At 33.4% G+C, this 21,510-nt stretch overlaps 5 protein-coding genes across 17 annotated transcripts in view; 2 read left to right on the top strand and 3 right to left on the bottom strand.

The window, feature by feature from the left end:
* The window catches only part of LOC105154472 (secretin receptor), a 56,407-nt gene extending 53,168 nt beyond the window's left edge, over positions 1-3,239 (top strand). For 4 of the 5 annotated variants that reach the window (XM_011070023.2, XM_011070024.2, XM_087407705.1 and 1 more), the window contains 3 exons: positions 500-782; positions 2,112-2,275; positions 3,086-3,239. In XM_011070023.2, the coding sequence (XP_011068325.1) occupies positions 500-782; positions 2,112-2,275; positions 3,086-3,208 (570 nt within the window). In that variant the 3' untranslated portion in view covers positions 3,209-3,239. Of the gene's footprint in view, positions 1-499; positions 783-2,111; positions 2,276-3,085 lie in introns of those variants that run through there. The other variant, XM_087407706.1, reaches the window with a different exon arrangement.
* Positions 3,240-4,583: 1,344 nt separating this feature from the next.
* Positions 4,584-6,915, bottom strand: Scox (Synthesis of cytochrome c oxidase). The gene is made up of 4 exons (XM_011070022.2): positions 6,643-6,915; positions 5,505-5,874; positions 5,205-5,410; positions 4,584-5,111 (listed from the first exon to the last, which is right to left on the bottom strand). The coding sequence occupies exons 1-4, from the start codon at positions 6,706-6,708 to the stop codon at positions 4,929-4,931; spliced, it is 825 nt and encodes a 274-aa protein (XP_011068324.1). The 5' UTR covers positions 6,709-6,915; the 3' UTR covers positions 4,584-4,928.
* Positions 6,916-7,098: 183 nt separating this feature from the next.
* On the bottom strand, positions 7,099-8,667 carry Pfdn1 (prefoldin subunit 1). Its single transcript, XM_011070021.2, has 2 exons — positions 8,535-8,667; positions 7,099-7,869 (listed from the first exon to the last, which is right to left on the bottom strand). The coding sequence occupies exon 2, from the start codon at positions 7,824-7,826 to the stop codon at positions 7,446-7,448; it is 381 nt and encodes a 126-aa protein (XP_011068323.1). The 5' UTR covers positions 7,827-7,869; positions 8,535-8,667; the 3' UTR covers positions 7,099-7,445.
* A 33-nt stretch (positions 8,668-8,700) lies between these two features.
* On the top strand, positions 8,701-10,659 carry LOC105154469 (nuclear RNA export factor 1). 2 transcript variants are annotated; one of them, XM_011070019.2, is made up of 2 exons: positions 8,701-8,808; positions 8,878-10,659. In XM_011070019.2, exon 2 carries the CDS (start codon positions 8,923-8,925, stop codon positions 10,561-10,563), a length of 1,641 nt encoding a protein of 546 aa, XP_011068321.2. In that variant the 5' UTR covers positions 8,701-8,808; positions 8,878-8,922; the 3' UTR covers positions 10,564-10,659. The 2 variants fall into 2 exon arrangements, with proteins under 2 accessions (XP_011068321.2, XP_011068322.2); XM_011070020.2 differs by having other exon boundaries at positions 8,720-8,813.
* An 83-nt stretch (positions 10,660-10,742) lies between these two features.
* Positions 10,743-21,481, bottom strand: IntS1 (integrator complex subunit 1). Of its 8 annotated transcripts, none has more exons than XM_011070018.2 (16): positions 20,350-21,472; positions 19,488-20,165; positions 19,298-19,396; positions 18,921-19,107; positions 18,368-18,849; positions 17,004-18,293; positions 16,755-16,930; positions 16,399-16,551; positions 15,619-16,296; positions 13,769-15,559; positions 13,298-13,612; positions 12,738-13,203; positions 12,405-12,529; positions 12,056-12,246; positions 11,027-11,299; positions 10,743-10,928 (listed from the first exon to the last, which is right to left on the bottom strand). In XM_011070018.2, exons 4-16 carry the CDS (start codon positions 19,087-19,089, stop codon positions 10,813-10,815), a joined length of 6,225 nt encoding a protein of 2,074 aa, XP_011068320.2. In that variant the 5' UTR covers positions 19,090-19,107; positions 19,298-19,396; positions 19,488-20,165; positions 20,350-21,472; the 3' UTR covers positions 10,743-10,812. The 8 variants fall into 8 exon arrangements, with proteins under 8 accessions (XP_011068320.2, XP_087263824.1, XP_087263823.1 ...); XM_087407698.1 differs by having other exon boundaries at positions 19,298-20,165; positions 20,350-20,498; positions 20,543-21,472; XM_087407697.1 differs by having other exon boundaries at positions 19,298-20,165; positions 20,350-20,493; positions 20,543-21,472.
* Positions 21,482-21,510: the final 29 nt, after the last annotated feature.

Here is a 21,510-nt window from a genome sequence, read left to right as displayed (position 1 = left end):
TTCTGGAAAGCTACTTGCTGGGTCTATGTATTGTATTTTTGTAGATACTTTGATCAGTGAAACGTTTAAACAGCCGCTCAGATAATGGAGTTTAAATTTTTTTAGAACTTATTGTACTTCTCTTTCTTTCTTTTTCTCTATCGCTTTTTCTCTTATTAATTCCAGATCATTATTCTTCATATATTAAATTTTATTATATTTTTCTCTTTTATGTATATATATACAATATATATACATATATAATTTTCATTTATTTTTAAATGAATAAATAGAAATTTAATAAACAGACAAAAATACAATAATCAAAAGAAAAAGGAAATAAATATTTTTGAGAGACTAAATAAAATAATTAAATAATATTTATTCCATATCTCTTTACAATTTATATGAAGAATGGTTTTCTGAAGATTTGCGTTCGGGAAAAAGATCCAGGTTTTGCTGAGAATTAAAATCGACGAGCGAAAGGGCAATTGGAGTATTATCTCTGTGTTCCCGGAAGGGCTTTTTCGTGGCGGTGCTGTATTGCTTCCTAAACGGTGAGGTGAGAGCTGAGGTATCGAGAACACTCCGTGGCATCAAATGGACACATCTACGTGGAATTCGGTGGGGCCAAAGAGCATCGACGCATTCGGTTAGCACGTGCAGTTGCAATAACTCGAAAGCCGGTGGTCGTCGACATTCAAGAAGGGTCAGGTGGTGGAAGTCACGCTGGAAGATGCCCTCTTATCTTTACCAGGATCGCGCTATTCGTCGATCCACTCACTCGATGGCGAGTACACAAGGTGTCCCCTTAAATCCTACGAAACGTCGTGTCCTTCTATGTGTTTCGTTCAAGCAGTGTTTTGTAGCAACTTTGACCAAACTCTGATTAACTTAAGCAATTGATTAATGTCCACTTCTGCCAATATAATTTAATTTTAATCTTTAACTTAACTCTTTATCATTTTCTTCTTCTAATGTAAGAATTAAAAAAAGATGAAATACAAGTTGAACTGGGATTAAAATTAATCTAAAATTAATAATTGATTCAACCGGTGCGAATGGAATCCAAATCAATTTTTGAATAAAATTTATTATGTCTGATCTCTTTCTTTTTATGTATATCAAATAAAATTAAGAACTTTATTTATGTCAAGAAAATAACATTCTAATAAACAAGTTGACGTTATTTGTCATCATTTGTCAACATTAAAGATGTCAAAATAATTTGATGTTAAAATGACGATGAATAATGACAGCTTGTTTGCTGGAAAAGATATATCACTTGATAAATCTCCGATTAAATTAATTTAATTTTGAGTTTGATCAAAGTCACTCTTACCGTTTAAATGTTTGATTCTCAATTCCCTTTAACAGATTAAAATACGAGTTACACTGATTAAAACTTTTCCGCCAAATATTTTCAAAATTATTTAAATGAGCTTTTCTTTCAGAAATTCAAGTAAAATACAATTTCAAACAATTAATGTGTTTTTAAATTTTATCTAATTTAATTATTTTTTGTAATAAATGATATCATAAGTAAATTAAATATCGTATGCGTACACGGAGAATTTTTTCTTAGAGTTACCCTGAAAATATGATAGTCGTGGAATAACATTGTATTTTAAAAAACTTTAACGTAAATCTCTCTCATTCATTAATAAAATTACAGTATAATATAAATAAATGAATTTTACTGAAGTGCATGGTAAAAATTTTAAAAATATTGTATTGTACCAGAGCTATTATATTTTCAGGGTAAATTTTAAAAGAAAATACTCTCCGTGTAGTTCAATCTTTAAACGCACAACAGAAGGATATAACAAAATTTAATAAATTCGCTATGTTAAAGTAGTAAGTAGTTAAGTAGTAAGTTAAGTTCTTTCTCTTGGGCGCTTTAAGATAGAAATATTTCAAAATAAATCTATTAAAAATAGTATAATGCGATATATCGTCAGAGAAGTCAAATTCATCGCGACGATTTGGCGCCCTTAAAGTGACTAAATCACACAGCCAGAGAAACTGGTCGATATCGTTGCTGCAAAGAGGAGAGTTCTCGAATGCACGAAATCCCTTCGAATCGCCTTGTACAGCATACACGACCCGAATTTCGCAATGCAATTTTGCAGATGTTGGAACGAGAGGAGGTAGTTTAGCGAGCAGCCGGGGCTACCTAGAGATCGCCGGTAATGGCCAACCGCCGACGCAGCCGACGACGCAGGATCATCATCCTCATCATACATCGCCTCTGTGCAGCAAGTACACACATCAATCACTACTCTCCTTTTGCTCGGTAAGTATCATTATTTTGCCCGAGTATATACGGATCCGTGAGTACAGCATAATCTCGGTATAATCCAGTTGCCAATAAAGTATCTCTTTTTTTTATCTCTTCATCGCGGTATTGGTATTCAATATCGCTCGTGGAATGATTATAAACGAAGAACTCGGGCAAAAACAATCTCAAAATTGCAAATAACATAAAAAATATCTACGTACTTTATTTTTTTTTATTTGTAATTATGTAAATTAATCCATCAATCATGTAAATAAATAAAGTCATTAAAAGTAATCAATAAAAATAAAATAAAATCGTACACGCTTATAAATTAATTCTATTTAATTGAATAGGAAACATCAAAATATTTTGTAAAAATTTAACATCAATTTTGTCTGTTATTTCTATGTATTTTTTATCACTTCTATCAAAATCATATTTAATATGAGATTGTATGTGATTTGAATATTATGTAATATTATTTCTTTTAATAATTATACCAAAAAATATATTTGACATAAAAAACAATAGTAATCTCTAAGGTAACATTCCAAAACATTCTCTCTGAAGAAAATTTTCTTCAAAATATGTAGAGTTCGATCGAAACTTTTGCCGAAATATATATTATCGTATTATATCGAGTAAAATTTTCCTCGGAGAGGACATTTTAGAAAGTAGTCCTAAATGGTCATTTGATTTATTTATTAATCGCTTTGGAAATTCGTACGAATAGCTGTCTAATTTATTTATTTTTTTGAGAAAGAGGTAATTATTTTCACTTTCCCGAAAATAATTCTCTGTTAAACGACTGTCTTTTTCTCTCAGATGTCGGATGCGTCGGGGCCGAATGTCGATAAGATCCGCGACCATCATCGGTGGAGTGACTCCGAGTGCTGTCATCTCGCATACGAATTGCACAATCTGCAGCAACATCACGGATATCCGTGATAACATCCCATTTTACGATAGGAAAAAAGAACATGTGTCGCCCATAAACGACGTACATTTGAATGAACGCGCGTGTTATTTAAATTCTCTAAAAAGGAAAGAATAGAATTGGGAATATTTTTAAATCCTATTATAAATTTTCGAAAAAGCTTAGATGGGAAAAGGACAAAGAAGTCTGTTCCTTCGCGCATTTTCTTCCTCTGTTACATCTTAATTAGTAAGAGAGAGATTGAGTCTTTTTCTTTTTTAGCTATCATCTCTTTCACGGAAATACCGTGTCATTCGCGCAGCTGTCCGCGTAGTAAATTGTAATTCGTGCGAATATGTATGATAATGTACAGATAATGTTCGATATTTTAGTACTTTTAGAGATTCGTCGGAATTTCTGACAAAGTATCTCCCAATGTACCTCGGTGTTTGCAACGCGACACTTACATCTAGATTTAGAAAATGCTGAAAACTCCGCTTTTTGTGATTTCTATACATACGTATAAATAGTATAAATACAATAAATAAAAGCAGCTTGTTGAACTTTGATACGACCGTATCGTGCATTATAGAAGTTTGTTATCAGTAATCCTATTTGCAAGTATGCTGTATCGTAAACATCGTGTAAACATTAAAACACTTTTATAGATACTTATGTAATTTAAGTCTGATTTAATCTGATGTGCTCTTTGCTTCCTGTTTTTTGCTTCTTACCACTTCTTACCACTCTTACCTTTTTGCTTCTTATCTAGTTTCTTTATTTTCTATTGCCTGAGATAAACATTGACGAACTTCGGAAAAGACGAAAAACACGGTACAATAAATTTTACATGTTTAAATATGATTATCGATAGAACGGCAAAAAGGAAAAAAGATAAGAAGTAAAAGACAAGGAACAGGAAGCAAAGAACATATTGTAGATTAGGTTTTGAATGCTATAAAAGTTCTGTTTTTACGGAATAGGCCCAGGATACCACCTTCATTTCCTTCATTCATTATTTATCATAAATGTCCCATGAAAGATTATCAGTGAGAAAAAACTATTTTAAGTGTGCAACAATGTAATTGAAAATGTTATTTAACAAATCCTAGTTTTTAAGAGTAAATATGTTTAAAAATATGTATATGAGATAATAAATGTTGGCAAATTTCTTATTAAAGGAAGGATCGATAGTTGCCTAATGTGAAGAATGTTCTCAGTTTTAAGATAAAAGTGTTTTGTTCCAAAAATATATATGTTCAGTTAAATATTTTACCTCGAAGCTCTCTCACTATGTGTATGTAAATGTGTATATACTTGTATCAAGATTGACAAATATAATGTACAACTTACACAAACCGATTAATGTATAAATTATGATATATTAAAATAATTTAAGAAAGGAAATAAATATAATAAATTTTTTATTATCCAATTTATGTACAGTTTTATGGCCTAATTTCCATTTAAAAAAATCAATTAATTTCTTTTATATTCACTACGTTTAATGAATTAAAAAATAATTATTACATCTATACCTATATATATATATATAATAAAATATAATATATAATATAAAATGTGTGTGTGTATGTGTGTGTGTGTGTGCGCGCGCGTGTGTGTGTGTGTGTGTACACATACATATTGTATATATGTAATATAATAGTAATATAATATTAATGTACTATATGCACATTTCCTGTAGCACAATATTGACTTACAAATTATCTGTACATAAGAATGTCGCAACGTTTATAACACTCCTTTGATCGGCAATGACGGAAACCAGGAAGAAGTCTCATCCTTTAATTGATCATACTTCAGCTTGTTGATAACAATACTAGTCACGATCTTTTCTACATCATGTGTTTGCCCAAAGTAATCCACAAACAAGCCCTCTGGATCTATCAAGTATATAATGATTGTATGATCCACCTAGAAAAAAAAATATAATGTCAAATTCGTTCGGGGTCGTTACTAAAATACATGTACAATTATTAAATTGCTTCCAATTCATAATATACTAACAATATAATCCTCATCCTGGTCTTTAGGTCCATTACTATAGTAAACTCTGTATGCTTTGCATGCTTCTCTAACTTGTTCAATATTGCCAGTAAGACCAATGATCTTGTCAGAAAATTCTGTCAGGTACTTGTCGACAACGGTGGGCGTATCTCTCTCTGGATCTACTGATATGAAAATTGGTTGTATCTTGAAGTTGTGTTGTTTCTCTGAAAAACAGAAATCATGTATTCTATTAACCACAAATACAAGACAACGAGATATTTTTAATTATTATAATTAACTTAAATGTCTAACACTTACCAAGAGTGTTTACTACGTTTGTCATCTTTTCAATTTCATCGGGGCAAACATCTGGACAATGGGTAAATCCAAAATATATCAACACCCATTGCCCTAAGAAATCATCAGATTTCACTGTCTTTCCCTCCGTATTTATCAACTCGAATTTGCCGCCGATCTTAGCTTTGCCTAACTGCCGCCTTCTTTCTTTTGCAATAGCCTTATCTTTTTCCATTCTAAGGTGATGCACATATAATACAAGACCAGTACCAATAATACCAGAGATTGTCAAACTTTTCCATGTAATTGGCGATTTCTTTTTTATTTTTGTAGATTTTTGGGGTAAAATAGACTGTTGATTTAATACATTTGACGTGTTCATGTATCTAAACTGAATAAACAAAAAACTATTACTAAAGCCTGGAGAAAATTCCATAACAAATATGAATATATATTAAATTGATAATTCTAAATACAAAAAATTTAATTATTTAAAAAAAAACAGTAACATTAAACATAAGATCTATATACATACTGTAAATGCAAAAAGTATTCATATAGGTAGGATTTTTATAAAAAATATTTATGCTCTTAGACCCAATTTTTCACTTGTGATAAAGCTTAATCTGATGTTTCACCCAGAGAGATTTCATCTATGATCCTATCATAAATCCTATTGAATAAAACATAAGGAATGATTAGGGGTGCCTTCCATTTAACACACACAAATGTTGCTCTATCTTTCTTTACATTCCACGAGTAACAAAGACAAAATGACATTGATGTCGAGTTGTGTCATTAAACCAAATATATCCCAAATTAAGTCTAATCATAAGTTAATCAGAAAATGAAAACTAGGCCTTAGAAGCTAAATGTCTCGATTATGTAAATTATTTTTTCTACCAAATAGTACAATTTATTATTTTCACTTAACTAGTATTAAGATAATATATCTTAATTACTACATCTTTTTAGGTAAAATAATTTCGAGAAATTTAATATATATTGTATTCATTATTAATAAATTGTTAATCATAATGTTTATTTTCTACAAACTTTTTTAATAAAAATCTTTCCTGTATGTGTACTTTTTGCTTTTATTGTATGTATAAAATATTGTTATTTTAGAATATGAAACAGACTTTTCATGAAAGATTACCTTTGTAAAGACATTATAAGTACTTTTATTTAATGACGCAATAGATCTTAATATTAATGTTGACATTGTGTTGCACCTCTGGTTGCACAGTTCGAAATTTAATTTTGATCAACTTTGGTCAAAAAAAGGTTATATTACCGGATCTGCAACACACTGATAGTCTGACCACATTCAAAGTCAGAATATCAAACATAAAAACAGATGTCGCCACATTCCAGTTATAATTTTATCATCAAACACTTTATGAAATTAATTAAATGTTATTGGCTAGTTATCTACATTTATTAAATAAAGCCAATAATAACTGTACCTGTAGTTTTTTTGTTTTTAATCAATTAATAAAGACAAAATATATGATATAATACATATTAGTTTATTTGTTATCTATTTTGCTTTTGTTGAAAATAACGATAAGAGTCAAATTATAAAATACAAAACAATTTCTCACACCACATATCCTTTAAAATATAAAATCAAAATATTTATTTAATTATAATCATTTAAATACATACAATATTATTTCTCTTGTATATTTTTCTTACAATTTCATAAGTAAAAACAATCGAGTTGATTTAACTCTTACAAATGGTTCATTGACGATATTTTATTCCACATACAGTATATAAAAAAAGTCACAATTAAAAAAATATATGAACGTGCAAAATGTGACAGATTATAGATTTTTTATGATATATATTTACATATTCAATAGATACATATTCCAAACAATAATCTGAAAGATTCAAAAGATACTGATGAGAAAAAAATATGAGCACATTCATACATTGATACGCAAGTCTCATTTAACCCGAAGTCTCCTTTCTCTGCTTTTGCTGAATCATTTCTCTGATTTCATTTTCGCTCTCCTTGAAACTCCGTTGTAGATACGTTTTATTATTCTCTAGCGTCTTGATCTTCTCATCAGACGTTTTTATTCTACTATCCAAATTCTCCTTAATGTTGTTCATATTATCTAGAAGGAACATTCGACCGACAGACTCATACATTCTTGTATCCTTGGGTAAACTACTAATTTCCTTCGTAGTGAGTTCTGCCCGCTGTTTCGTACGCCGCAATTTCTCGATTTGTATATCAGCCAACTTCAATTTTTGCTTAGTATCTACCATCTTCTCGTGCAACTTTGAAAAGGCTTGCTTCAATTCTTCATCCAATACTTTCGACATCCTCAGTTATCACAATGTCTTGTGTGGATAAAATTACAAAATCCTGAAAATATTTAAGTAAAAGAAAGTTTATATTCTATCAATTTAATCTTTATATCAACAAATATACAGTTATATTACATATGGATACAAAATCAATTAATGTATATATAGACTAACATTTTATGCTTTACAGCACTGAGAAAATTATTTTTTTACTTCTAAATAAGTTAAGACAATGTCTTTCATGGATAAAATTATAGAACTGTGTTCTGAAAATATTTAAATGAAAGGAAATTCGTATTTTATCAATTGCATTTAATTTTTATGCTAACAGGTATATCAGGTATACAGATAAAAATCAATTTTTAATATATATTTAATTTGGTATGTTTTATTCAATATATAGACTAATGACTTATGTTTTATGTTCATATAGCACTGATAGAAAATTATTTTTTTACTTCAAAATAAGTCAAGATAATGTCTTTTAAATAAAATTACAAAATAATATCTTGAGTAAAACATTTTTATTTTACAGAACATTTTTATTCTATTGCATTTGATCTTTATGTTAACAGGTACATATATAATTACATGCAGACAAAAGATTAATTTTTAATGTGTAAGTTTATGCTTTATTTTTATGTAGCACTGAAAATCCTTTTTCAAAATAATCTTTTTCAAAATAAGTCAAATAAGAAATTGAACAGAATTGCGATTCCTTACCTCAAATTTCTGCGACAATGTCGAGAAATTTATTGTATTTTCTTATACAACGTTCCTAACCATATACGTCAGCAGCACGGAGGTAATACAGCTGTGAAGTGAGTCTCAATCCGATTATCGAAACTATCGAGTAATCGATAGTTTATATATATCGATACTTCTCTTCATATATCCAATCTAACCTTAATTACAATCTGATCTAACCTAACCAATAATCACAAAAATTTATAAACAAGAGAGAAGGGTTACTACAGCGAATGTCTCTAAAATCAGAGTAAAGTTTGTAATGAAATATTGATATTCATTAATATAATTGTTATATATCTGTTATTATGTCAATTAGGCAAGTTGTGATTAGGAGGAGCCATTATTTCTCGCGATACAAATAATGGCATCACCGACATCAACGTCAACATCATCGACAGCATCAACGACAACGGTAACAACAAGTCAAACGTCATGGGAGCCGCACCGAATCACGCATATCAAGCCGATCCTCGACAAATGCGAAAAGGCACTTGCGAATCGCACGGATCTGTGGCACAAGTTCATCGTCTTCGATGGTGCTGTGTATAGGCGAACTGATGTCCTGCGCGCCATTATAATCACTTGTGAACCAGCACTCTTAATACCAATCATGTACACCATCGAGGACAAGAATAAGACCACGTTCCTCGCAAAATGTGCCATTAATGCCATAGAGAATCTAGTGAAGCAGGGATTGACCATAACGTTGTCCAGCGGTCAGGATCTGTATATAGACATTATTCTGGGATTCCTCGGTGCAAACGAGCTGCGAGTGAATACAAACAAGATCATAGCAGATGCTCTGCAATGTAGATATGAGCCAATAAGAAAGATATTCAATCTGGATGACTTTGAGAACGAAAGGGCTTTAGGCTCGATATTCTGTCCCATTTCCATACCAAAGATCTTCGATCTGGTCTTGCGTTGCAGCAGGACAAGTATGAGCATTCGTGATCCTCAACAATCGAAATTGGCTGTCCGTGAGTTGAGCTTGAAATATAACAAACTCACAGCTATTATCTTATTTGACAAATTTTTCAATTTCCACTTGACCAAGTTGGACTTGAGGCATAATCAAATCTTGGATGTGGAATATCTACGTTATTTCTGTGAATTTAAGATAAGCGAACTTTGGTTGGATGGGAATCCATTGTGCGCAAAATACACTAATCCCCAGGAGTACATACAGGCCGTGAAGAATGTTTTCCCGCATTTACAAATCTTGGATGGAATTGTTATAGGAATGGAGAATAAATTTGTGCCGAGCATGCAGAGTTATTATCTAGGCAACGGAATGAAGATTCCACTGATGAGACAATTCATCAAGCATTTTTTTGCTCTATATGACCAAGATGATAGAATAGTTATGAATGGCCTGTATGATAAAAATGCATTCTATTCTGTGTCGTTAGGTAATAATATAACGAATCATATACATAAAGAGAGTGTTAAGACATTTTCCATGAATAGAAACTGGTATAAAATCTCTGATTGTGCCAAGTGTCACGAATTTCTATTTCGAGGACCTGAAAAAATAATCACTGCCTTTCAAAAGCAACCACCAACAATACATTATCTCAAAACATTTTGTATCGACTTGTTATATGAAGAAGATAATTGTTTAACCGTTTCTGTGCAAGGTTTATTTGCATATCGACTGGCAGTCTGTCCACCCATGCTGTTCAACAGAACTTTCATTATTTCACGGAAAGAAGACAATGAATATTGTATTATTAATGATTTATGTTACATTGATGGTACACCCTCTAACGCGACTAACGAAGTGAGATTTGATCCAAGAGTCGTGCCTAAATTTATTCCAACAGTACTCAGCGTGACAGAAAAGGAACAACTACTTAGATTTTTACGTGAACTTACTACAATGAATATTCGATACTGTTACAAATATCTTCAGAATGCAGAATGGAATATAAAAAACGCGATTATTACTTTTATGAAGAACTATTCAGTTAATGACGTTCCCTCAGAAGCTTTTCAATAAATATACAATTATATTAAACTTTAAGAGTATGTATGTATATATGTTGGTCACAGAAAACACAAATAAAATTTTATATTCTCATTTATATTTAAATAATTATATTATTAATATTTTATAATATAAATAATCCTTTCTTATAGCTTAAATATAAACAGGTTGGAAAGAAAGAGATAAAAGTCTTTCACTGTTCTATTTTAATTGTAAAAAAAGTCTTACAAATAATATTTACAAAACTAACAATTTCAGACGTTAACAACCTTGCTGTGTATTTAACAAAGCTATAGTCTTAGTAATATAAGGTATCGTGTTGACATTCGAATTTACTCCCAACTCGAACACCCTCTGCAGCAACGGTAAAGCGTGTTCTACAATGTAAAAAGAAAAGGTTTTAAGTTTGTAAAATTATTGTTATACTTCAACATTGAGATACGCAAATCCATTTGATTACAAAAGTTCATTCTACCTTGCATGCATAATACGATATCCGGTAATTTTTCTAAAGCTGACATAAGGACATCCGCTCTGTGACTGTCCAAGCATCTTTGAAACGCCGATAATATGTTCGCGTTCGATGTAGGACGGTATTTCAATGCTCTAGCGAGTAGACTGTGAGCGAGTGATCTGATATTACTTTGCGGTGATACAAGTAATTCCGCTATGTTGTCCGTTATAGGCTCCAAAACTGAAGGTTTTCGCAATGCCACATGCTCGATTTCTTGAAGCGCACTGAGTACATCTAAGGAGAAATAATCATTAATATAACTCTCTCATAATTAAAATATTTGATGCTTTAATTGTGATCCTTTAATGCGCTTATAAAAAAATGATAAATAAATTCTTTGTTTTATACATGTAGTGTCCAGCAAAATCTGGCTAGTCTATTCAAGGATAATTCCAGGACATTCCAGGTAAAAATCCTGGTTTTTCCAGGATTTATCCATCGATTAATTTAATTAATTTTCATCGATTCGTGTAATATTATATGCTTCGTATTCAAGTTAGGATTCCATAGAATGAATTAAAATGCTAACAAATTGGGAACAATATTATTTATAAATAATATCAAAGAAATGTTCCGACGATTTGACGAAATGTTCAAACGATTTTTTGCTTTAGATTTTATTTTAGACATTAAATTCAAGTTTCCTATTGATAACTTATTGCATCAAAGAAGGATTTATATCCACAACTTTTCTTTTTATTATTTCTTTTTTTTATGTTTTGACTTTTTTAGAATGAAAAAAATAATAAATTCCAGGCCAGACCTGAAATTTCAAAAGTTTTCTAGGAATTTTCCAGAACATAAAATTCCAGTACAATTCCAGGATCCAAGGATATTCAAGAATCGCTGGACGTGGTGTGTGCGTGTGTGTGTGTGTGTGTGTGTGTGTGTGTGTGTGTGTGTGTGTGTGTGTGTGTGTGTGTGTGTGTGTGTATAATTGAACAATTTTATAATCTAAATAAAGATGTTTAATAGAGTTACTTTTCGTACCTTCTCCATGCAGCTTAGCAAGTGTAGTTAGCAGCGATTGCCAATGTTGCGGAATAGTGGGTTCCGGTGGATGTAGCGCGGGAGTTACGGTGATTAAAATATCATCCATATCTTCTCCCTCTCTCGGCATCGGTATTCCTGATACGAGTGTTCTCAAAGCGGGTACGTTTGAATAATGTACCTGTAACTCACTGTATACGCATGTAAACTATATGTATATATACATACATATAAACTATACGTATATATAAACTTATTAAATGTAAATTATTTACATTAGTATACATAGAAAATAGAAATACATAAAAATAATATAAAATAATATATATAAAAATAGAAAATAACTTACTGTAAAGCATGTGCGTGTTTCTGAAGATATTTCAATGCTCGTTGTGGATCATGTGATACATAGGATTGTAATAATGACACAAATCTGTTCAGCAAAGAGACGAGATCTTTTATATGCCCATAATTCTGTAAACAAAATCGTACAATATTAAAACAGTTTGTATTTGAAGGATCTAAAATAAAGGAATAAAAAAAACATTTTAGGGTAACTAATAAAGATCTAATCATTTAATATTTTATCTTATAATGCAGTAAATTAAGTTTCTTAATTTACACTTACAATTGACAGCATTTTACAATTGTATCATTATAGAAAGTATATAAATAGTAATACCTGAAAACACTGGAAGTAATTTCCCAAAGTATTCTCCAATGCAGTCTCATGTTGCTCGTTAAACAGATGTGGCTGCAATAATTCCAATAACCCCATAACTTGATTGAAAAGATTCAAATGATGGCCGGATCTAAATGAACCGAAATCAAGATAACATCTTCCCATCAAAGAAGATGCCAACATCGGCAATTGTCGCAGTACTAATATAGGATGTACTGCGGCCATTTTTCTCGCACAGAGTTCGAATTCCTGAGACTTGGAATTCCACGATTTTTGTCTCGGGGTCGCCGCCAGAGCCGTCAACAGGGAGTGACTCATGCAGTCAAGCACCGAACCCGTCCAATCGGTAATTCTCGAACCATTGACGAACTTGCTCGCTTGGAAAGTGTCGAGGTAACAAATGACTTTCGGAATCTTCATGTACATATGCAGTAGAAACTGATGCGCCATATCTGCTGAGTCTGTACTGAAAGTTAAATACAATCATTTTATTCGAATGCATTAAAATGACGAACACTAAATTGTGCGTTGCAAAATTTATACGATTATAAAATTCGTACTCAGTATTATCCATCATACGTTCCGCTAAATAATTAACCACATTAGGAATCAGGCTGTCTTCGGTGGATATACAGTGTAAGAGTAGATCGAGTCTAATATCCATTCTCGCTAGGGCGGCATTTCTGTTCTGCATTTTACAGATAATAACGCCTTCAGACACTATATATGCCACTAAATTAAGTAGCTGTCGTTCTTCCAACAATAGAATATTCTCAGGAACATAATGCTTCGGAGTAAACTTGTCTCGGCCCTGCCACAGCTTAGGATTGCATGTCAGAGCCCATAAAAAGTCCAGAACTGCTGTAGAATCGTATCTATAAACACATTAATATTCATAAATATAAATATAAAGAATATATTGATAGTTAAAGAATTTAGAAAAATTGTTATTTGTTCATAACAGAGAATATCATGAACAATAAGAGCAAGAAGATTGATAGATTGAAAAAGTGTTTATTCGCTCTGCTCACCCGTCATCACATTTGTCTAACAAGTGTCCGACACATTTATACAAAGTGGTCCAACTTGCTGTATGCGTCAAGAGCGTCAACAAGTAAGGTCTGCAAGAATGAGAGCTCACGACGTTCTTGTCGATGTTGATATGCATCTTCGCCTTACCGAACAGTAGCTTCATTTGGAGATTCGGGCAAATACCGATCAACTCTGGCTCCACGGAGGCCAGCCAATCGATCAGTAAACCCATACGAGGTTTCAGTGCGTCTTCGTTACTATCGCTGACCAATAATCTTGCCATAGCCTCGACCAGATCGTCATTCTTCTGCTGCTTTAAACAGACATCCAATAGTTTACGGCCCACACCCTCCAGATTCACGGGATCCGTATTCTCCAGTATCGAGCCTGGACTCTCGCCGTGGCTCATCAGCATCGACAGTTCCGCGCGTTGAGGCGTTTTCGTCAACTGCACGTTAGCGAAATCTCGCAAAATCGACAGAACTGGAGCTTTTACATCGCCTATCAGCGATATCAAATTTAAACACATATTACGTGCTAATTCAATCACGTGTTTCGATGTCGATCTCTTAAGCGGTAACAGTATCACGCGCATTAGCGTGCAAGAGTACTGCGGCATGTGCACAAGTGAGGCCAGAAACTGCTTGACCTGCATAGAGCTGAGAACGCTACATATATGCTGTATCGCCAGCAGCACTGAACCGCTCTCCTTTACACTTGATCTCTGCAGATCCTTCGCCAGAGTCTTGTGCAAACGTCGATAAGCATCCATTTTCTGATTCATTGGAATATTTTCGATGAAGAGTCTGTTTATCAAGTGGGGCACGTCGGTCTTCACGGAGCATTGTATGACGGACTGCTTTTGCACTGTGGCACTAACCGGCAACGGTTGCTGCAAACTCTCGATTGACACAACACTCTCATCCGGTAATTGCGGTTCCAGTAATTGCAATACCTGAACGAACACCAGTCCACCTGTAGCACCTCTTCGATGTTGCACCTCAACTAGTTGTGCCATATACGTTTTGTCTAAAACCGCCTCGCCAACGGAGCTAGGATCAATCTGAACACCTGCGTCGAGCGTATGAAGCAGTTTGCTCATGGACGACACAGGTATTCCAAAACTTTGAATAAAAAGTACTAACTGTTGAGGCTCAAGATCCTTTAAGGCTGCGTCGACTAATCGAGGCACGTTACTTCTAATCATACGCAATTTAAGCCAATCAGGTATAAGCAACGCTTCTTCACTAGTATCCACGAGAAATGCTTTCGGTTGTTCTGTTAAAGGAAACCATGTTTCCAACAAATTATTAAACAATGGATCGTCTTCGGATGTATCGTATGTCAATAATATAATCATAGCGTGCACTACTAGAATGTGCATAGTGCATTCTTCACCATTACTCCACTGAACTAGAATTTGATCTTGACTTTCAGACCATTGGTAATCTTCTCCTCTAGGTGATCGCGCTTTCTCAAGATAATTACAAAAAATTGCCATGAAGGAATGCAATGTTTGTTTGGTTTGTGGATTATCACTTTCAGATTGAGGCAGGATAGCCGCAATAATGGTACTACGTTCAACGACCAATTGAGAAATCTCGTTGGCTAAATCAGTCAAGTCAGGTAAGTCATCATCGACAGTATGCACGGCTAGATACGATATGTAAGTGTGCACAAGATCTGGACTGTTCTCAACCTGACAAGCACCACGTAGTGCCGTAGAAACCAGCGAACGTACCGATAAGAAGTGAGGTATCGACGGTAATTTTCGTAGAAGCCAAGTCTCTCTGAAAAAAATATTAAAGTGTAACAGTTCCTTTTCCTGAAATACATTTAAAACACATACTTTTCATTTTCTCCATCCACATCCATACTCTCATCCTCAAGGGGTATCGAGTCTAGAACTATCTTGAGTCCAGTGATTGCTTGGACCCGGCTACCGCTCTGCTGACTACTCAATCTCCTCAAGAAATATTCCAAAACCTCATAAGCATGCTGCTGATCCTGATTCGGATCAGTTAATAGTGTCTGAAGGTGAGCCAACAACTGCTGCTGTCTGGGCTGTTTTTCAACTGTCTGCGGGCTAGTTGATAATAAGTATTCACAAAGGCATTGCACTGGTAATTGGCTTAGAGAACCTTCGCTGTTCTGTACAAGATCTGCCAACCAGGGCATGCTCTGAGACGTGCTTTGTTGTTGTCTCTGAATGATATCCAACAAGAAGTCCGGTTTACGTGACCGACAAAGCAGATGACCTAGTCTGTGAGATGTATTTAATGACTGTATTTGTTCGAGCACGGCCGGTGGTGGTCTTCTAGCAATTCCCATTGTATCCATGGTGATTAACTGCGACAGCAGGAAACTATTCTGTTCTGATAATTGAATTCTGGTCGATGCTGCGGCCAAATGCGATTCATATTCTAATATCTCTTGTTTCTCGATAGCTTCAACTTGCATTTCTTTCGCACGTTCTTGTTCCATGACCTCCGGCAGAGCCATAGTCGGCGGTGGATATGAGAAATGACTACAAGATGTTTTGGAAACACGGAGTTAGTTATATGATCAAAGTATTTAGTTACATGATCAAAGTATTAAAGCAACAAGCTTTAATAGTTGTTAAACTCACTTTGTAATACACATTTCCATCAGTGTCCTCAATATAGGGTATCGTCGCCATCCTAGTGCTCCAATTGTGGATGGATTATGAGCGGCCAAAATTAATAACATTATCCATCCTTTCCAATAAAGATTAGCTATTGCCAACGTTGGTGGTACATATCTATAAGACAAACACAGTTGCAACTGTAAAGATAATATTGAGGATAAAATATATTAGGTGTTGGAATTAATTCGTAGCGTTTTACAAGTGATGAGAAGTACTTTCATTAATGTATTTTTTAATGCTCATGTGAAATAAATAACATTCTTTCATTAAAAAACGCTACGAATTAATTCCAACACCTAATACATGCAGAGACTTACCCAGCAGGTATATTTATGGTTCCCGGTGGCTGATAAATACTAAGATTAAAAATAAGTTCAATTATGTCCATTTTATCGATTTGTAACATCGGGAAACTCTCCGTCGAATTGGCCGCTGCTCGCCGTATTAATAAATCGGCTAAATCTAAAGTCTCCGAATGAGTAATGCCGTTTTCCTATAAATAAAAATAGAATAAAAAAACCATTTCTAAACAGAATCATCTTGCAGGTACTAGTTTAAGCATTTACTTTCGAAAAGCCAATCATTAGCAATCTCCACAATGTGCTTTGCAACAAGGGAACATCAGAAACCAATCGTATATAAAATACTCTGTCCGACTCTGGTGGCCAATTGTCCAGTTTATAGTATTGTTCAGGAGATTCTAAGAGCATGATCTTATGCATCGCGTGCAACAATTCATTTCGTCCAACGGTGTACATCTGCTGTGCTGAATTCTGCAGCCACAGCACAGTTTCGTATTGTATCATGGCCACGAGATCTTGAAATTGATGCAGCAAAGCCGCATCTTTCTTATCTGCACGTTGCGATAATGTCCCTGCTTCCTTTACTTGCGGACTTATTCCTAAGAGCATGCACAGACACAGTAGATCCACTATTGACATAAACATGCGATCCTTAAATTCAAAATTCAACAACTGTTGAGCTATGTCCGGTCGTTCAGACATTAAAGTTCGAACGAAGACGATTAGATTGATGTCGTGTCGACATACACGTATGATTTCCCTAAGCAATGCACGCAATGGCCTCAAGTAATCCTCGCGATTCATCAATAAATCTTGAAAGATCTCTGCAAGCAACTTTGCCGCTTGTTCGGGCAAAGTCTGAAACATTATACCCAACATGGGCATATTGTTTGGATTGCGTGCATTCGATAATTCATTGTAGATTGTATGCTTCAGGATGGTAGCTAAATTCTCTGGATGTAATCCGATCAATTCCTTGACGCCATTCAAGTATAGGTTTATCACAGCCTTCGTCTTTAATCTCATCTTAACCAATTGACTTATAACCTCCACGTCTCTTTGAGTATGAGATGTACAATTGTAGCAAATGTAAATAAGCAATTCTTGCGCGGGTCTCATCAACTTAGGATTGTGCAGCCATACTTCTAGCCTTGGGACAGCGATATTTCTGATCTCAACAAAACCACACGCTGAAGAAAGCAACTTCAAGAAATTTCTCGTAATAGTCTCAGCTTGACGTCTATTTAGTTGTTCCTTTACAGCTTCCAGTACTATTGATTCTATATTTTCCACGCAATGCGCATACCGCGGACTTACTGGAAATTCTATTTTCTCTTTATCTCCAGATAATGATGTCATTGATGCTGCTGGATCCTCATCATCCACTGTAGATGGGCTGGGACAATCCCTTTGCATTAATACCGGAAATTCTGGCTGCAATACAGACTTAGGTGGGTGCCTCGTGTTAAAACCTGTTAGTATGTTGTCAACAAAACCTTTGCATTCCTCATGATCAACCCATACACGTTCTCCAAGAGCATCTTCGACATATAGCTGTAGAAACAATTTTAAAAAATCAATTAAAATATCAAAATTATAAGCAATACAAAAGATTGTAAATAAATAACCTTCACAAATACTTCCGGCCAGTTCTTTTTGTCGTGAAAACCTTTCATCAAGAGATTTGCAGCTAGTACAGGAACTAGTGGACTCACTTTAGTCTTATAGCTATTTTGATTATTTGAATCCCTTCTTAAAAGAGACGATAATGCATGCAGTATGCAATCGTTTGAGAAAATAGATGGGCGGATTTTTGCTAAATATAACAAACCCATATAAAGTAAATTATCAGGCTTCCATCTCAGATTCTTTAGCGTCTTAATAGCGCCACATATTATCCCAATAACTCTATCGCCTTCGTCATTGTCATTAGCCTCAAGTGCCATAGGCACAAAGTCTGCAGGATCAGTATCTATAACTAAAACCTCCCATGCTTCCGCGCTGGAGGAAGGTTGCCGTTGATGGGAGCTGACATGGGTTAACTTAGGCTTCTTCTGTGGAACGTACATAAACGATGATCCAGAAGGAGCCTCTTTCTTTCGGTCATTACCTACATAATGATTTGTATAAACAATAATTTGCAACTGTGAGAGTATCACAAGAAAGAAAGAAGTTATTTACCAGAAGATGTAGAACTGCCACTAGGTTTGGAATGAATAACACCTGGTCTGCTTTTAGAATCAGAGTTATCATTCCGTGAACTCTTTGATCCCAGTGCAAATAAATCGGAAGGATGTTGAGCAATCTTATTTTTTACTGCTCTACCAAGCCCAGTCTTTCCACGCTCCATGATTAATATTTGTTCTATCTAGAATATAAAAAGGTGTACAAAATACTAAATAGGAATGGTTAAGATATTTTAATAAATAAATTTATTATAAATATAATGATACAAAATATAATAAAAAGTAACGTTCAGAATTTAAGTATCGATTAAGAAATACTTAAGTCATAATTTACTGACAATATATACAAAACTAGAAGTTAAATGTTCTAACCTAAAATGTCAATGTCCAGAAATTATTTTCACGAAATAAATCCCGTCAATATCATCGGCAATAAAAATGCATTCATATGCTGATATACATATCGTCTTCCTAGATAGAAGAATGAAATATTTATCATGTGTCTAAATGGTCTAAATTAAGCAACTACAATTCCACACGTATCAATACTGCACTGACATACCACCCGGATCATCGTGATCAATTGACATAATCAACATAACCACATTAATCTCTCTAAGAATCTGTTTTGTGCTATTACATTTCCTGCACTTGAAAAGAAATAGATATATTGTATTATTGTATTAAATGTTGAGACGAGAAAGAGGAAAAATGCAAAAAGTTCAGAATGAATCTAGAGTTGCACTCAACTAGTGCAACACTTGTATGTACACACTGAGCAAATGCAAATCAATTCACATATTTTCACATTTTTCTTGTTTAACTTTTTTAATTATATATTTGTTGTCACCAAAGAAGTTGTGTGCACAATAATCTTATAACTTGTCATAACCTTAACCTTTAGTTTTTGAGGTTTTTGGCATTCTTACTACACGAATTCGGTCGTTCTGAATCAATTTTCATCACTTTTACAAGTATATATAAATTATTATAAATGATTTTTACGTATATTTTGACATCTTTAGAAAGTATTTGTACAGTTATATATTCATAATAAATTGTAGATAAATTGTTATAACTAAGTAAAGTTAACAAAATGAGAAAAATACACTGTTTCATATAAAAATGTAAACAAAAATGTTTAAAGGAAAAATATAGTTCAATATACTAAAATTGATATTCCAAACTACAAAAAAAAAAGTTTAAGTCGGCTGTCCAAAAAGTTTAGTTATTGAGTAACCTGAAAATAATGTTTTTTTAATACGCACGAACTATACATTATTTGTAGAGAAGATATATTGCATTTACATTTTAAACAATACATTTTATTACTGCTATTGTGTTAAAAAAAATTTATAATTTATTAGGAAAATGTTCTTTATAACATTACAGATAATATAATATATAATATTACTGATATTTACACAAGGCCAAAAATCATGTTTATTAAAGGCTAATGTTGTTCTTGACGAAGTAGTAAAAGTAGGCGCTTGTTCTTAATCGACGAGATATGAACGCCGCATTCCCGGGACATGGAAATTGTTCGACACAACGCCTGTTGCAATAAACTGCACTAAAACTTTCTATCTCGCTTTCGTCAAACTTAAAAATACTTACTTATTTCATTTTAAGTACAAGTGTACACTAGTTACTTTAACCAGAAAAAATAGATCTAAAGAGACTAAAGAAAGCAAGAGTAATTCTGCATGTTTGTCTTGATGACTGGACGCCTGTCACGACTTCGCTCTCTATTCAGAGTACTAATCATGTAACTTTTCTCCTGAAAGAAACATAAAAAGTTTTCTCCATTAACTTCGATAATAAAATTTTTCACTTTTTCCTGTAGAGAAATATTTTTATGTCTGTTAAAATAAAATATACTGCAAAATTATTGCAATGTTTAGAGAAATATTACAGATATATTGTTACAATATTTTAATAATTAATCCAATTTATTGTTAAAATATTGTACTGATTAGCACAATCCAAAATACTTTGCAATTGTTTAAAATTCTTTGACGTGATTGGTCTTATCTTTAGTTCCTTACTTGAATGTTCTTTACTAAATATATAACTATAAAACTATAATCATATTAAAGAATACAACAGTTGCAATTAAGCTGTTTTTTCTGCTGAACGCAGTCATTAAAACAATACAATATAGTTCACAATATTGTTGCAATATTTCCAATAAAATATTAAAATTTTAATATAACAGCGATATTGCTGCAATTTTTGTAATACAATATTGCACTATTAAAATATTGCTGCAATATATATTTCGTGCTGCAGGAGAAGTTACGCTCGTTGGACAATTGCATAAACGTAGTTGTAAGAGCTATGGCACTCAAAAAAACATAATTAGTAAGTGAATTGTCCAATCACAGTAGAGATCGTAAGGCCATAACGTAACACTAATCAATCCAACATGTTGATTTCTTCCGACGTGCATCGCCGACGCCTGCATCAAAAAACAGAATTTCGTATCATATTATTGGGTCATCTAAAAAGTATCCGCGATACTTTGTCACTAGATATATGACCATCAACACACATCTAGTGACAAAAAACCGCGGATACTTTTT

Source organism: Acromyrmex echinatior, chromosome 7 (assembly GCF_024713525.1).
Source record: "Acromyrmex echinatior isolate Ae372 chromosome 7, ASM2471352v2, whole genome shotgun sequence".
Lineage (NCBI taxonomy): Eukaryota > Metazoa > Arthropoda > Insecta > Hymenoptera > Formicidae > Acromyrmex > Acromyrmex echinatior.
This window is presented reverse-complemented; position numbering and strand designations above follow the sequence as displayed.